The sequence below is a fragment of the Salminus brasiliensis genome, chromosome 8 (genome assembly GCF_030463535.1).
Source record: "Salminus brasiliensis chromosome 8, fSalBra1.hap2, whole genome shotgun sequence".
Classification (NCBI taxonomy): Eukaryota; Metazoa; Chordata; class Actinopteri; order Characiformes; family Bryconidae; genus Salminus; species Salminus brasiliensis.
Window position 1 is genome coordinate 17,518,839 of NC_132885.1, and position 17,861 is coordinate 17,536,699.

At 40.2% G+C, this 17,861-nt stretch overlaps 1 protein-coding gene across 2 annotated transcripts in view; it reads left to right on the forward strand.

Moving 5' to 3' along the window:
* Window positions 1-17,861, forward strand: part of mylka (myosin, light chain kinase a) — a 65,097-nt gene that overhangs the window by 30,182 nt on the left and 17,054 nt on the right. For both annotated transcript variants that reach the window (XM_072685895.1, XM_072685896.1), the window contains exons 11-18: window positions 1,476-1,628; window positions 5,637-5,774; window positions 7,114-7,311; window positions 7,416-7,662; window positions 7,976-8,053; window positions 8,394-9,181; window positions 10,224-10,340; window positions 11,650-11,718. In XM_072685895.1, the coding sequence (XP_072541996.1) occupies window positions 1,476-1,628; window positions 5,637-5,774; window positions 7,114-7,311; window positions 7,416-7,662; window positions 7,976-8,053; window positions 8,394-9,181; window positions 10,224-10,340; window positions 11,650-11,718 (1,788 nt within the window). The remainder of the gene's footprint in view (window positions 1-1,475; window positions 1,629-5,636; window positions 5,775-7,113; window positions 7,312-7,415; window positions 7,663-7,975; window positions 8,054-8,393; window positions 9,182-10,223; window positions 10,341-11,649; window positions 11,719-17,861) is intronic.

The following is a 17,861-nucleotide window of genomic DNA, read 5'->3' on the forward strand; positions in this document are numbered from 1 at the left end:
TATCAGGAACCTCTTGGGGTCCCTAGACCCCACTTTGAGAACTGTCTGTACACGACAACCACAGCGTAGGCTGGGCCACAGGAACAGAAAGAGGTGTGTGCATGTGTGTGTGTGTTTGTGTGTGGATATGTTACTTGTCCAGCTCACAGTGTGCAGCTCTGAACAAGGTCAGCATGTTTGGGGCCTGCCCACTGTGATGAGTGTATATGTGTGTGCTCTTGTGCTCATTGTAAGTCCAGCTAAAACATAGTGTGTTTATTTTCTGTCTTAAACTGCTCTCCATGTGAAACACTCTGCTAAATGCAAACTGTGCAACGTCAGGTTTCTGAGAAAGAAAACCAAGAGATGACAGAGTGTTTTAAAACAAATGCAATTTAAGTGCACTTTATTACTTATTTAATTATTTAAAAGCCCTGTTTCTGTTATAGTGGGCAACCAAACAGCTTTAGAGCACATTTGAACCCTCTCCAACAACAACACAGCATCCCTTCACATTCTATTCTGCTGGTGCTGTATTTGTCATTACAGTACTGCTAGGCTGCAAAGTAAACAGTGATGTTTGGTTTGGTCAGTGGCTGGAGCATAATTAATCAGCTCCATGGTAATATATTGGGCTGGATGTTTGGACAGGGGAACATTGTGTCCATATCATAAAGCACACGCAGTATGTATAGTAACATGCTGACAACGATAAATCCGCTGAGCCCCTGCATCTTAAGTCTTTCATTGATAGCAAGTCTATTTGAGCAATGGATCATGCATTGTTTCCACAACAGTATTTCCATGCCTCATAAAAACGCCACCGCAAGGCTTTGGTATGCACATATCTGCTGATTTTATTTCGCCAGCCCTGGATAACAGAAGGCAAGGACATTGCGGTGCGTTCACTAAAACGAGAGCCGCGTTGATCCCCGATGAGTTCCTGGGTTTCCTCTATAGTTGGAAAGCTACAGTTCAAACCCGTTGAGCCAATATGAGGCCCTAGAACCATATAAAGGAAAAACATGCTTCACTCACTCTGAAATATTACACTTGGCTGGACTTGGCAAGTGTTTGCACTCAAAAGCAGACATCTGAGACTGAAAGCTTCTTGCACTGGCCTGATCACAAATTAGGCTACCTCCCATCAGCCAGAAGGAAAAAAAGGAAGGAAAAGACCTCTGGATTTGAAAGAAGTGGAGTTTTCCCTTTTGGAAATTTATCACTGTAAAGTTTTACCTGTCTGAAATTGTTTTTTTTTTATTATTATTATTTGATCATGCTGACTTCTGTTGTAAGTGTTACTACCTGTAACTGTGTTCGACAAGGGAGCTGATGACGAGTATCGATTCCCTGTGGAAGCGATAGTTTGTGTGTGAAGAAACTTTCCTATTGGGGAAGTAAAGTAAAAGAGAGAAGTGGCTGTGCACACCTGCATGTTACACGGATGATTTTTAATGTCTCTCTTATTCTCTCTGTAACCCTCTCTGTTTCAGATAAGGCCATCCCATATGGGCATGCTGTATGTGAGGGTGGTCAAGCCCAGCTGACTGTTCAGGATGCTGTATGTGCCGATGAAGGCTTGTACTCGTGTGTGGCTGAAAATGATCATGGCCGAGCAGTGTGCACTGCCAGAGTGCTGGTTAAAGGTACAGGTTCACCGTGGAGCCTCTCATCCTCCAATGTTTACAATCTCACTTTAGGTTCAGCTAACCCATTCCAGTCCAACATGGCAGCAATATTTGAGACACGACACCAGCTCTAGACTTTTGATTGTCAATGAAGCTCATCCTTTAGAAGTTTGTGGAATGCCCCAAATACAGGCTAAGCAGAGAGCTGTTATCTTGCCAGCTCATTTGAGCCCATTTGAGTCAACTGGGAAAAAAAAAGTTCTGCTAAAATTATCCTGCTTTCTGTTCCATATCAAAAGCAGGCACGGAAGGAATGGAATTACTTGAACCTCCAAAATATTTTCATATCAAATATCCCAAACAGCTTGTCTTTTTTTTTTTTTTTTGCGGAAACTTTAGGAGAGACTTCCCCAGCCGTTACAGAAAGCTCTTGACTGGGACTATTGGACAAGACTATCTTTAGTATAAAAGTAAATGTTATCACTTTAGCAAACTGAATTTAGACTCTATATGTAGTTCCTTTTGATAAGTGGTCCCAGGGCTGTGTCTTTTTTATGAGATGGGATATTTCAAGCTCTGTAGGATTAAAGGAACATCTGCTTTCTGTGTTCCTGTTTGTAGCACTGCTGTCTGAGAGCTGGTCTAAGGCAAAGGTTTCGGCATTCACGTGGGTTAAAAATGTGAAATACCAGAGTTTTCCCACACAGCCACTGCTGGAACTGATAGGGCAGTTATCCGAAGGACAGATGGGTAGAAGAGCTAATAGGAGAGGAATATGATAAAAGAAGGAGAAAAATAATGAATTGAACCTTTTGAATGAGACACAAAATTGCATTGATATACTTTAAGCTTCCAGACTAAAATAGCCCTGTTTAGCTAATGAGCATGAAAGCCAGGTTTACTTTACAGTTTTAATTACTTTTGCACACATTTACTGTAAGTAACATAGAGATACAGAGACATAGAGATACAGAGCAGCTACAGGGTTCCAACAATTGAGAAAATTATAAACAGATAAAAATTGAGATACATGGTTTTCATTGGACAGCAACAATATACAGTGTTTATGTATATATACACCCTGATCAGCAAGATTTGGCATCATCTGCCTAATACTGAGTACACAGCAGGTCTGACAATTCAAGGCATGGACTTCTGGTTCTCTTTACTGGCTTCCTGTAGCTGCTGCCCGCATCAGATTAAAAACCTTGACGCTGGCCTACAAAGCCCAGAAAGGACCAGCCCCTCCGTACTTGATGGCAGTGGTCAAAAGCTGATCCGCACCAAGAGCACTTCGAGCTATAAGTGCGGCTCTGCTCGACCTGCCATCCCTTAAGATCTACGAAAGACAAATGTCCAGGCTTTTTTCTGTCCTGGCACCAAAGTTGTGGAACGAACTTCCCCTGGGTGTCTGAATGGCAGAGTCGCTCGCTGTCTTCAAACGCAGACTCAAGACCCGCCTCTTCTGAGAATACTTGGGCGAATAGTAGAGTACTATGATCTCCATATGGACTTGTGTTTAGTAGTGTCTAAACTTAGAGGTATCTTTGAATTATTAGTCTATTCAAACTAGCTGAGGTTTTTCTTAAGTAAATAGCAAAGCACTTTTGTAAGTCGCTCTGCATAAGAGCGTCCGCTAAATGCCGTAAATGTAAATGTAAATGTTCTGAAGTCATCCTGTGGTGTATGGCATCAAGACATTCGCTGCAGATCCTTTAGGTCCTGTAAGTTGTGAGGTGGGGCATTCATGAATCGCATCAAGAGCCTAAAGTACCCGTGACCCTTTGTTGGAGCACTTTTGGTGTTGACTGCATTCCAGAGAAACCCCACAAGACCTGCCTGATGTCCTGCCATCACAGTTTGGTCCTTGTCAAAGTGGCTCAGGTTCTTGTGCTTGTCCTTTTTCTGCTTTTAACACATCACCTTTAACAACTGACTGTTCACTTGCTGCCTGATATATCCATCTTGGCAGATTCCACTGTAGATGAAGATAATCAATGTTGTTTACTTCACCTTTCAGTGGTGTGAATGTTATGACTGATCAGTGTGTGTGTGTGTGTGTGTGTGTGTGTGTGTATGTGTGTATTTTTACGGTAAGCTGGTGATATAAAAATATACATTGCTTCTCTTGTTCTTGTATGCTTGCCTGTCTGAGCTTGGTTTTAGTCATTTAATATAAATTAAAATTCTCATGCGGCTGATACTGGCAGCAAGAACATCAATCTACCTCATCAAAGGAGTTTCAGATGAATTTAATAAGATGATGGCCATGTTTGCATATTGAGTTCATTATAGACTCATCTGGCCAGTATAAACAGATTGTAACCTTACCCTGGGTCTTGCATTCCAATTTCAGGTCAGCAGAAATAATGTGCTGTCTTCATTTCTCAAGTGTTTATATTGCTTCTCCAATTCATGAGATTCTGAACTTTATTGACATTGTCCTGTTCTGCCAAAAGTACAGCTGAACTGACTGTGCATGAAAAAGCTTTATCATTAATTTGATTATATGAGCATGGTTGTTTTTTTGGACTTGGTAACACTCTCAGTTGTGCTTTTCTAGGCAAGGCATCATAGTTGTCTGAAAAAGTTAATGAGTGACAGTCAGGGTGTACAATTTATAATCATTTGAGGCACTCCAGTATGATACAGCAAGTGAAACACTGTGTGAATGTTAGAAGTATAGCAATAATAAGTGTCCCATTCTTCTTTTGTTCTCTTTGATTCTGAATGGTCCTACGAAAGACATAGTATTTTATTATGTGTGGGTTTTTTTTTTAGCTTTACAGGCCTGATGTGTTCGTTAGTCTTGTAGATGCATAATCTCCTGCTGTTTCCCCAAAAGTATGTGGACATCTTCTAAAATCCAGAAACCTCTTATGTACAAAATGTCAATTGTACAGCTTTTTAAAAAATGTATTTTTCTCATTTTGGAGAGTTTCTGTTGGTCTATTTATCGTGAAAGTTTGACACGACATAAAGAAACATCCACCAGTTTTTGGCATTGATGTAGAGGTAGTATTCCCTTTGCTGCAGCAATAGCTTTCCTCATCTGGGTAGGCTTTACATTCGATTTTAGAACCTGACTGTGGGAATATGCGTTGATGTGTCTTGCAGTCTAATAGCTTTCTGACTCCTAACATTTAGACCATTTAGAGTAAAGGCTCTGTGCAGACCAGTCACTGTTTTCACACAGTTGGAAGCACACAGATCTTCATAATGTCATTGTCAATGCTCTAGCCAACACATATGTTGCATATATTGATTGTAGGCTTGTGCACAGGTACTTGGCCAAAGTGGTCAACATGGAAACCAGTTTCAGGTGAACAGTTCTTGTGTTGACATTACGCACTTCAACTGTATATTGGCCTCTGATTCATACTTGCCTAATTAAACCTAGTAATTAGAATGAGATTCCACATGTTTTTGCCCATATAACCAGCGCTTGGTTAAACTCCCATGGAAGTAAAATGGTCATTACAGCTGAGGACTAACTGTTGCACTATTCAATTGCCCAATGTTTACTGTTTCTACTGGCATGGACTTAATGTTTGTATAGTTTATTACATAGCATTGTGTTCCCTTTATACTGTTATCTGCTGAGGTTTCATGTTAAATGCAGCTCTGTGTTGTAGTTGTAGTAAGTTTTTTTTCCCCTCGCTCAAAACATGACTGCACCCTGACTTTAAGAAAAGGGAGACTGGTGATTCCTACACTGAAGCAAGCTTTCCCACTCTGTATATCTGATGCACCAGATACCAGAAATATCTTGCAGTACATCACACACAGTGTTTATAGATTTCCAAGAGCTGGTTTGCAGTAATGCTGATGGAATGGATAGTGTAAGAGAATGTTAAATAAAAGAATATTAAAAGTCTGTGATAAACATCATGGTTTTCCAGTTACTCAGTAAAACCGTTTTACAGTTACTTTTACAAATGCTGGAGGTCCAAGTAGAAGGGTCATTCACTGCCTGTCTCTTTCTTTTTGTGTGTGTGTTTGTGTGTTTGTTTATGGTTGTTGTAGCTAAGGCCAGTGTTAAGAAGCCCATCACTGTGCCAGTCTTAGACATGAAGAAACCCTCTGCTCCAGTGTTCCTGAAAGAACTGCAGGATCTAAAGGTGATGGATGGCAGTCAGGTCACTATGGCTGTGGAAGTGACAGGTAAAAGCACCCTCTTTTACAGTATTCCTGTTTTCCTTTTACAGCCTTAGCCTCTCATCTCCTTCCCATCATAGTATTGAATGCAGAGCACAACATGTATTACTGCCATAGATCAACATATACAAACATATATGCCTAACATAGATTTGACCACAAACAACAGAAACTTGTCTGCTAATTGACATGCAAAAATCCTCTGGGATGTTCTCAATGGCAGGATTGGCCATAAAAATCTAACTTTCAGTGGAAATCAATGTTTGAAGCTTTTATTCCAAGTAATTTCCAAGCATTACTATGGATCCATTCATCATGAAATTCTGACAAAATGTAGAGAAGAACTGCCAGATTCACATTATAGCAAAAAGTGAAAAACTGCAAGAACTGATTAATATTTTTATATTTTTTTGTGGTAGAGTTCTATTATTGTAGCATTTAGCAGGAGAGAGAAGGGGCTCAAACCAAACTGATAATGGGAGTAGCCCTATGCCACAATATGTATCATACGCATAAGTAATATATGCAGTTCTAGTGCATATATCTAGTAATATGTTTACATATGAACATACGTATATGTAGTATTTACCTATCAATCAAAAATGTATGCATGATCCATATATTAAGGATATGCATCCAGTATATATATATATATATATATATATATATATATATATATATATATATATATATATATATACTGGATGCATATCCTTAATATGCATATAATAAAATATAAATATAAACATATAAATATATGTACAGTCATTTTGGATATTTGTGCATCTATATGCAGTCTTAATATATTTTGATGTTGTTAAAAAAAAAAAAAACATTATTCATTATAGGATTCTGGATTGCCACTAACTCTTTGCCTCATCAGTCTGTGTTTTCCTATGTTTTTCTGTATTTTGCTTTTTGTTGTTTTGCAATTGAGGGGCATTTCCTGTATGGTCCCCTGAGGTCTCTTGTTTGGACCGTACAGTTGTATTTCCTCCTGCGTGATTGACCTGAGGGGAAGGTTCAGCTCTAGTTATTATATAATGCATAATCTAGAGCTCTTCCTGAACCGCTGCATTCCTGAAAAGTGTTTCACAGATTTTTGTGCTCATACTAAAAGGACTGGAGTTGGAGTAACACAATTCCTTGTTTATGGACAATGTGTCATTTAGTAGATATTGATATATTATCACTATATATATATATATATATATATATATATATATATATATGTATATATATATATATATATATATATATATATATCAATAGCAAATTCATGACTAGTGTATTGAAATGACCTTTAAGGATATCACTAAATGATAACGGATTGTGTCTTTTTTAGGAAATCCCACTCCAGAAGTGATATGGCTGCACAACGGGAAGGAGATTCAAGAGTCTGAGGACTTCCACTTTGAGAAAAAAGGCAACCAGTACAGCCTCTTCATACAGGAGGTGTTCCCTGAGGACACTGGCAAGTATACCTGTGAGGCATGGAATGAGGTGGGCGAGGCCCGTACTGAAGCATCGCTCACTGTTCAAGGTATTTGTTACCTTTGCGTGCACTGTAACTCTTTATTAACTCTGATTTCAGGGGATGTGTTTGCCGTTTTAAGAACAGCTCAGTCAGCTATGTATGTGTTTCAGAACCGCAGGATGGTGTGCAGCCATGGTTTATCACTAAGCCCAAGTCAGCCACAGTGTGCATAGGCCAGCATGCCCTGCTGTCCTGCGCCATTGCGGGAGACCCCTTCCCAGAGTTCCTCTGGATGAAGGACGGACAGGAAGTGTCTTCCGGGCGGAACTTTGAGATCCTGCAAAAAGAGGACGTGGTCTCGCTCCTAATCAGGAGAGTACAGGCTCACCATGCTGGAAACTACGAGGTCCATCTCAAGTATGAGCTCTTATAAGAACCTCATATGGCCTTGTGTGGAAGAACGTTTTTCATGAATTTCTTTAAAAACTCAATAAAATAGTTTATTGTGCAATGCTATGCTTAATAATGTATTTTAAAAGGTGGTTTTATTACAAACAAGGTTTTAGGGAGAAAAGTGGAAGTTTTCAATTGTAGAGTTCATGCTGTGCAGCATCAGAAGTGGTAGGGTGAGAACTTTCACTTCCTCTAGGAGAGGGATGTCTTCATTTTAATTCAGTTCAATTCAAATCTAATCCAGCAATTAGATTCACAGCATTTCCCTATTTTACAGGAACAAAGTAGGAGACTGCAGCTCAGTGGCCTCCCTGATAGTGAGTGAGGATTCTGAAGGGGAATCTCATCCTAAAGTGTATGTATTCGTCTCTTCCCATTCTGTTGTCTCACAGCTATATTTATAGACCTTCTCTGCCCTTGTGCCCCACTGTAAAAATGTATAACCGCTATAATCCTCCTATACAGCCAAAGGACTGTTTATGCTGCTTCCTCCAGCTGTGCTATTGTCCGAAAGGAAGAGCATTAGCAAGGGAGACCCTCTTTTGGCTCATTTCCTTATAAGGCCTCTGAAGTCATCTGTGATGTAACTTTGTGTTGTGCTGCACTAACTCTCTCCTCAATTAGGCTGCTCTCTCGTGTGGGCTGAGCCTTCTAAACGTCTTGCCGTTCTTTCCCCTGCTCTTCCTCTGCTGTAGAGAGGGTAGTCGGAGAACTGTAGGAGCGGAGAGGACGGAGAGAGGCAGGGGAGAGCAGAGAGAGGAATCCAGCCCGGCGGTTTTTCAATCTGAGCAGGATCCACTGTGGGAGCATCAGGATCAGGGTTGGGATCAAGAGGAGCCCATCGTTGCCCGAGGTCTTCTGAAGAGGCGCGTTGAGACCAGGGAGCACCGGGAAGACCAGATTCGACAGAAGGAAGCCGAGCAGATTGACTTCCGAACCGTCCTGGGCCGCAAGGTCACCACCAAGAGTGTCTCGGAGGAGGACCTGAAGGAGATCACGGCCGAGCAGATGGACTTCAGGGGCAACCTCCAACGGCAGATCAAGCCCAAGACGCAGAGTGAGGAGGAGAGGAAGGTCAACTCTCCACAGCAGGTGGATTTCAGGGCCGTTCTAGGGAAGAAGGGAACTGGAGGCAAGGCTGGTTCTTTCGACAAAGCAGAACCCAGCAAAAATGACCAGGCTGACTTTAGGTCTGTGCTGGTCAACAAGAAAAAACAAGGGAGTCTGGAGAACAGTGGACAGATCCCATTGCCAAAGGACTCTGCAGGGAAAGAGAATATTGTGAACTGTGTGGATGGAGGGAAGATTGCAGTAGGAGGGAAAGAGCTGGTTTTCACAGAGAAACTGAGTGATGTGACTGTACTGGATGGGGAACGTTTACGCTTGCAGTGCCAGCTATCATCGGAATCTCCCGCCGCAGTCACATGGACTCTAGATGGGAAAGTGATCAAGCCCTCCAAATTCATCATCATTAACAATGAGGGTCAGTATGAAATCTGCATTGTGTATATCCGTGCTCCTACAGATGAAGATTCATAACCAGATATACTTACCCTGTGTAAATAATGGGAGTGGGTTGCAGGTGCTATAAATCATGAACACTTAATCTGCAGTTCTACCGACTTCCAGAGAGGAGCTCTGCTTCTTCTCAGTGTATGATTATATTCTCAGATCACTTAACACCTGATTTATTACCATCTACAGCTCTCCTTCTACCCATTGTCTGGGTTAAATGGTTTCTCTTTTAAAACTGCTGTCATATTTACAGTGCTGTTATTGTAAGCAGGTATAAATAGTAAGCACAAGTATAGCAGAAGGAGTCCCTGGGTCTGCTCTCACAAGCCCGGGTTTGCCAGATTTAAACACAACACCACAACTGTGTAGCATTGCTGTCCTGTTGTCTGGAGCACTTCAGCTGCAGAGTAGGGCCTCTCCAGCGTAATATAGTCTGTTCTTCTAGGCCAGACAGAGCTCAGGTCAATTCAGTTTGATTCCTAATGCACAAATTAAAGGTCCTAAATATATTTATCATGAAATACATACCCCTCTGCAGTGGCATGTAAACCTGTATATAATCCTAAACCCAAAACTGGCTGTCATTGTGGTTAGCAGTTGGTAGTGCTGCTTTCGGGCAGTTTCCTCATGTCCTGGAGAGAGTAACTGGTGCTAATGAAGAGTGATCCACAAGAATCTGGAGTGACAGCATGGAAAGATGTCTCACCATGCAGCTCTGCCAGCTGTCATGTCTGTCTGTCGCAAAGTAACTGTGCTTTCCTATGTACACACAAGACTTTCCACAATACTGTTATTTTCTACTGAGGTCTGAAGTCAGAAGATTAGGGTTAGGAGCTAAACTTTGCCTTGTGCATTTGTAACTGAGCATGCTTCAACTGTTACAGTAGAGATGAAGAAGTGGATGACCTGAACAACACCTTGACTGACAAGGTGGAGGTCATTGTAGTCTGTCATCCTTGATCTTTGTTCACTGAAGGTGCTTCCGTGTGTGTGCGTGTGTGTTTGGCCAGGTGGTCTGTGCTCTCTGACAATTGATAAGGCCTTGCCTGAAGATGAAGGCCAGTATGTGTGCAGGGCAGAGAACAGTGCAGGAAGAGCAGAGTGCTCCTGCATGGTGCTGGTTGACGGTGAGTAAATTCATTCATTACACATCAGGGTCGACACCTTTTAAAGTGATTATCCAACAATTATTCTGTTTTTCTCTTGATTCAAAAGTAGTCCACCAGGTAGTCCACCAGGCCTCCAGGACCACGGTTAAGAAATACTGGGCCAAGACATGTCTGGAGCTGCTTTGCCAAAAAGTAGATGTACACTCAGTCAACCTTAATGTAAAGCCAGTGTGTCATAATTTTAGGCATGCACAATGCTAATTAGTTTAGTAGAAGTCCTTATCACTTATTAGCTACAGTAACCCCACACACCCTTAAACATAATTTTTAAGAGTTCTTTTCTAAAAGCAATAGTTCTGTGTAGAGCTGTGACAATTCAAAGAACCATTAGATTGTATATAGGGTTCTTTATGTACAATGTCAAATGAAAAACCGTAAAAGAACATTTTAAAATGATTCATTATAACACCAAAAAGCATGCAAAGAACCCTTTTTTCAGTACTATATAAACCAGTTTTGCTGAGAGTTGAGAGTTTGCATCAGTGTTGAAGCACAATTCAGATAATAGTCTTTCAGCATTTCATATTTTTCATATGTCCTGCATGCAAGGGTACTTGTTTCCTGCATGTCATGGCTTAAGTCGACACCCTTTCATTTGACTTCAAGCAGACTACTGGGGTACAAGCTCCTATTCCTTGTAGTTCCAGCTCAGAAGAAAAAGAAAACTTAATTTGACATTTGATTTACTTATATATATTTTTTTATATTATTATTATTTATTTATTTTTATTTTTTGCTGAGCTATCCCTTAAAGCAATAAAAAGTCACAGATGCTGCACATGAATGTCTTGATGGGTCAGTGTTGTGTGAGCGCTGTGGAGTGGGTCCGAGATGGTTGGTTTTGGGGGGCGTGGCTGGTTGCTTCTCTCTCCCTTGAGGCCCAACCACAGCCCAGCAGCTTCCTGTAATTACTAAGCTGAGCCGACACGGACTCCCTGCCGCACGTCCCTATAGGCCTGCGTACTCTTACTTAACCCTACTGACGCAGGAAGAGCAGTTCAAATTCACATGATAAGTGCTGCTTGCGGTAGCAGTTACAAATGCATTCAAATACCAGCGTCTGGAAGCAGATATTCTGTACATTACCGAATCAATTATTGAACCTGACTATTCATTCTCACTCTTTCTCTCATTGTTTTTTTATGCTTTTAAAAAATCTTAAGTATATACAGTTTAAAATACAATTAAAGTACAAATGTCGGTGCATTAGGGCTTATATAAGTGACGTGTAGATAAGTGTATCACAAGCTCTTCATCATTTCTGCAGATCCCAGTGCCTCAAGCTCAACGCCGGCTGACAAGAAAAACAAGAAGCCCTCTACCCCAACCACAGAGAGTGAGTTTCCAAAATATGCACTTTCTTCTTTATTCCCCAAAAAGGAGAAGCGTGGGAGACCTGAGTCTTTCCCACTGCTAAAGACAGAAACATGCACAGACACACACACACACACACACACACTCACTCATGCAATGTGACCTTCCCCTCTTAAGTCTCAATGACTGATCACTGAACAGAAAGGTGCGTTTGTGTGTGTTTGGCAGTGTGTTTTGGTAAGGCCAAAGAGCGGATTCATGTTAACTCAGCTAGGTTCTGATCTGGTTATATGAGAGCACTTAGATATTATTTAACACTAGTATTTTCACATGCATACTCTACTCATATTTAGTGTCTTAGTTCATGCATATAATTATATGGAACAGAATTGTGTACTCTGTGATTGAATTATACATTTAACTAATCTTGAACCTGCTCAAATATTCCTAGTAAAACATGCTTTGCCTATCATGATTTACAATGAAGTTGGCTTAATATACATTATATAAAGTACAAGGAAGTGATACAAATGTTGGTGTGTTTTTTTTTCAATTTACCCCTTGGTCTACTCCAGCTGTAAGTTAAGGTGTTTTGCCAATAACACAAGATTCTCTGTAGTTCTCGTGGGTACATTTAAAGTTCATGGTTCCAGAGCAGTCCTAACATCTGTATGGATTTCTATAGCTTTGCGGTTAGTAGGTCATGTCTTTCTGCTGTACAGTGTACAATAACCTGAAGGAGAAAAATACTCAGATAACCAATAAGTGCACAATATAGAATTTCAGCATCGTAATCACAATGTGTACATTCACAGTATTCACATGGCAGGACGTGCAGTGTCATGCAAGGCATGTTAAATCAAACACCTCAAGTTTTTAGCTGCAAAAGGAAAATTCCAACTTTTCGCATTTTCTCATGCCGTATCTAGCAGAGGCAGATTATAGCTGCCCATAATCATTTATTTCACTCCAATCTTAGGTACATTTATAGAGTGCATTGACAGGTTGGATCACTGACATCTTGTGACTTCGTGTGAAATCTCAGTATTTTTAATATTGCAGGAGTGGACAATATGACAACCTTTTATATTTTATGCCTGCCTAGACCAGAGGTATTCATTCTTATCCACGAAGGGGCCAGTGTGGCAGCAGGTTTTCATTTCAGCCTAGCAGAAGCACATGTTATCAGTTGTTTAAAGACAGGTAAGTTAATTAAACAAGCAGAAGCACAGCTGACTCCACTTGTTTAGAGTGAAAACCTGCAGCCACACTGGCCTATTGCTATAAGATGCCCTAGACCAAGGCATAAAGTTACTTAGCTGACCCATAGCTAACTACTACATTAGCCACAAAGTAGTGTCACTCTGACTGCCAGCATTCCCATAGGCTCCAAGACACGATGTAGAAATAGGTACAGCTCTGCAAGAATCCCAGCCGACTCCAGGGGCGGGCCATGAAAACTTCCATGGTGCAATGTAGAGTAACTATGGGGGCATGTCTGAGACAGCTTACAAGCCACGGTGTACTGTAACTCGACGGCCGACCGGGAACGTTTTATAGCCGCAGTGAATTTTCAGAGCCATACCGAAAAGTCACTTTTGACCAACAAGGAAAACATTAGCAACAAAACAGTACAAAAAAAAAATAAACGCAACTGATGTGAAGCGGTTGCCATTTTCGCCAACGTTCACATGCAAGCGTAAGCATGCACTTACACTATTGGCAACTGCCACTTTCCTTAAGCTAAAGTAAATTCTGCCATTGTATTGTTTCTCAAAATTTAGAGACCACTTAATTTATAAATTTGCGTCTCTGTGTATGGCAGCCATTGTATGTTACCTGAATTTGCAGACTATGAATGGCATAAAGTCACCCAACAGCAATGTGAAAGACTAGGGGAGAGTCTGCCAAGACATGAAAGCTGTGATTGGCAGTCAAGGTTATTTCACCATAGTGATTTTTTGAATGATCTCAAAGTTCAAATATTAGTACTGTGTTGTTAAAATTCAATAATAGCTTTTTCGCATTATTATTATTATTATATTATTGTAATAATTTCTTTGCTTTATTTAAGCAGTTGTTTTTGGAATTTAGAGGAAATGTTTTCCATGGTTTCTGAAATACAACGCAAATGTTAATTTCTCTAAACATATTGCCTATAAATAGTAAAACCAGGGACTCTTGGGTAGTAGTCCTCCAGGACAAGGATTAAGCACCCTGGTCTAATGTTTTTCCATAGTCATTGGAAGATTGCAACTGTGAACCCCAGTGGTGCCACAATCATGCCATAAATCTGTAATTATTAGCACATTATTAACACTTATTACTGGTCAGCCAAAATACACACATCATGCTGTAATATAGTGTGTGCCCTGTCCTGTCTCTGTTGATGGCTATGGGGTTCATTGTGGCTCTGTGCCAGTTGAGCAGATTGTGAGAGCTAATACGGTGATGTTTGTCTCATAGGCCTGTAGGAACGTAGCGAGAGACGAGTGACAAGAGAATGAGGGGGTGCTAGACAATGATAAGTGGAAGGAAAATGGAAAAGATAGAGAGAGTTTCGAAAGAGTGGTTTGAAAGGAGAGCAGAACAGAGATCAAGATAGAGAAAGCGCTGAGACTTTTATTGCATGGCTGCACCTCTCCTAAACTTCCATGTATGGACTCAGTCCCCTCTCTCTCTCTCTTGCTCTCTCTTTCTGTCTCTCTATCTTTGCCAGTCTCTCGCGTTTGCTCTTTTGTAACCCTCACGTCTATGTTTTCTTTCTTTTTTTTCTTCTCTGCTAGTGTGCATCTACAGCATTGTCTATGGTTTTATCTTTATTGGAAACAACATTGGAAACATTGGCAGTGCATTGTCAGTGTGTGTGTCTTTCTAGTGACTGGGAAAAATATAAATCAAGAAAAATTATTAAACTATTAAACTTGCTGCTGACTCATTACGTTAACTGTGGCAGTGTTTACATTTACATTTAATCACCAACAATTCGTCTGTATTGTCAGTATGCTTTATGGTGGGGGGGTTCAGACATGATGCAGTGAACAGGTGTCATTAATAACCTGAAATTCTCTTTAGGCTTATTCTGTATAACTGGACTACTGTGGCATTATATGGAGTAGGGCTGGGTGATATTTACGATATTTAAATATATTTTTAGATATCACAATATTAATCCATATTTTGACAATTCACCTGTAGTAGCAGATTTGTAACACTGCTGTTTAAATACTGTCTCACATGTATTTGTGAGACCCCCCTACGGATCTATTTATAAATGCATTCTGTGTAATAGGGGTGTAACAGTATGTGTATCTTTACCAAGTCGTCACGTTCGGTGCATGCAGTCGCACTGAGAATACATTGTACACACTATTAGGGTAATTATGGTAATTTCACAAGCGTACGTTTTACCCAAAAAACCTTAAGCTGTAGGTTGTTGGATTTGCATGGTATTGTGAGAATTTGGTGCTTTAGGGGTATTGCTATGGTATGGGTCTTGCTCGTCCCCCTGGCACTCCTCATTCTCTCTCTTTCTCATCTCTCTCCCTCTCATTGCTGCATGTAAAGAGTGTGACTGAGACGCTGTGATTTGTGTGTACCTTCACACCCCTATTGTGTATCACAATAACAAAATTTAGTACAGTACCATAAAACATGGTCATTTTACCCACCCCTAATAAGGGGTATACTAAGGTATATCTGTGCCAATGGTGAGCTGTGAGCTTCAATATGCAAATTTCAGAACTAAAGTACGCTTGGACTTTTTTTGGATGACTCTATGTTAGGGCCAAACATTCAGTGTTTGTAAAAGACACTGCATGTTTGATTTGAAGCTGGTAACCAATAAAATCTTCTACCTTGTATGAAGCAGTTTAACAATGTCCCATTCAGTAAGAGCCTCGGCACTAAATCATTGAACTGAGTGAATCCTGGTTAGGCTACTGCTCATAATCAGTAGTGACGTCAAAGCATGACTGGTTAATTTCTCTGTCAGTTCCTAATTGTGTTAATGGTTAATCACATAATATTCAACTCTGCCTGTACCAGTGACTAACCAGTGAAAGAGCTTTAAGCTGTATCAACCTAGATACCGCTAGGAGAATTGTGATGGAAATTTGTGAAATGCTATGCATGAAAAGTGCCCATTCAACTTAATAATGAAATACAACCAATCTGTTAGACTGAGTTTACATACAAGGACCATTTTGTTAGATATATACATATCCTAAGATGAGACAATTCCCAGAAATAGTCTTTTATATATGTGAGCAAGTGTATTATACTGGTGCTTAGGTGTGTGAATATGGAAATTCCCAGTGAAGATTTAAATAAATGAACAGTTTTAAGTTCCTGTTTACCGGTTTTACCAGATTAGGTTTACCTCTCAGTTATTGGCTGGCCTTCCTGTAGAACACTTAGTAAACTTGCCGCCTTAGAATCATAATCTGGGACCTCTGTCTGTATAATGCAGTTATTATCTTATAGCTTTGGAGGCTCAGCATGAAGTAGAAATACAATTCTAGAAAAAATGTGGTGTTATGCAGCCTGCTGGAAAACAGGAGAAGCAGGAGAAGGAGGTTCGGGCCAACACAGAACCATGATGAGCTTACTAGATCACCAGCAGAACCACAAGTTTACAGCAATACACTAAACACAACAAGCTAAGGATATCACAATATCTGTACTCACCTCTATTCTAGCCTTTTACTCCATCACCGTATTAGCCATGCACTCCACAGCTACGATCAAGCCATGGGTTCATACTGAACTGATTTACTTGCCATTGTTTATAATATCAGTCGTGTTAGAAGTAACATTCTAGACATTTTAAAAAGATTTTTTTTTTATAAAAAATCAAATTTACACATTTCCCCTTACCTTAAATGCTTTTGGTGATCTATTACATTTAGATTTGCACCTCCATGGAAAAACTGCAGTATCACAAATCAAACATTCTTTGGCCAATGGACTATATTTTGGATAAGGGCAAAACTGTGACAGTTTCATGGATGGTTCTTTTCTTGTAAACCTCATGATGCAACATTAAAGCATCATTATGTAGCTTTTATATTTTTACATAACAACTTCAAAATCAATGTAATGCTCCACTGACTTGTAATAGGGAGAATAACATCTTTATCTTTGCTACTTTCGGCTCACTATGCTGCATTATATAACTTCAGAGAAGTAGGTAGGACAATGTTTGCGAGAAATCCGTAATGCTGCATAAACTATATGTGTGTAAAATCCCAAAAGATTACTGTAATGTTACTGCTTCAGTCCACATACTTCTCACTTTCACTTTTCTTAGCTTGTCCAGATGCATGTGTAAAGCGTGTCTCTTTCTGGTGGCTTACAGCACGAATTACGCTCACTGACTTGTAAATCCATGTAACACCACCTCTAGTGGGCAAGTAAGTGAACACAGCATACACATGTCTTTACTCTTTTGATATGCCTGATGTTCTCATGCAAGAACACAAAGCACACCTCTAAGATCTTTTGTTCAGAGAGACTGTCTATTATTGTCTAATCAGCAGGCATCAGACTCTTCTGTCTAAGGGCCGTGATGGTGTTCGCTAAAGATTGATCAGCTGTGCATTGGTTTTGGAAATATGCGATCGGCTGATTCTGACCACCAATCAGATTGCGAGTTAAAGATTACAGCGCAAGTTTCCACAGTCACAAGATGCTGCAGTTAAACCGCTACATGGAACTGTGAAGCTAGTGCGTGATTGTAGGAACCCTTTAAAGCCAGTGCTGTATTTGCCACTCTGCCGATTTTTTTTATGTATCTAACTCAAAGCAAATATTTGTAGTATGTGTAAAACTAATGCACCTTGTGGAGGAAGCAGAGTAAAGACTTTAACCCCATTAAACAAATACACACAATAGGGTACATCACTTAACATGTTTTACTAGCCAAACAGACGGAGCTGGAGGTAGAGTAATGGGTCGTTGAGGAGTGTTCTCATAAAGTGACTGACAGGAGGTCAGTGTAAACACAGACAGGACTCCAGTCAGTCCACAGAGCATTTTTTTTTTCAGTTTTCTTAGACACTTAATACACAGTTTCACATTTTATTTGAATTAGTAAGAAAAGGAAGGGAAAACCAACTAATTCACATTCTAATGGCAGTAGTTGACATTGTTTTAAATGTTGTT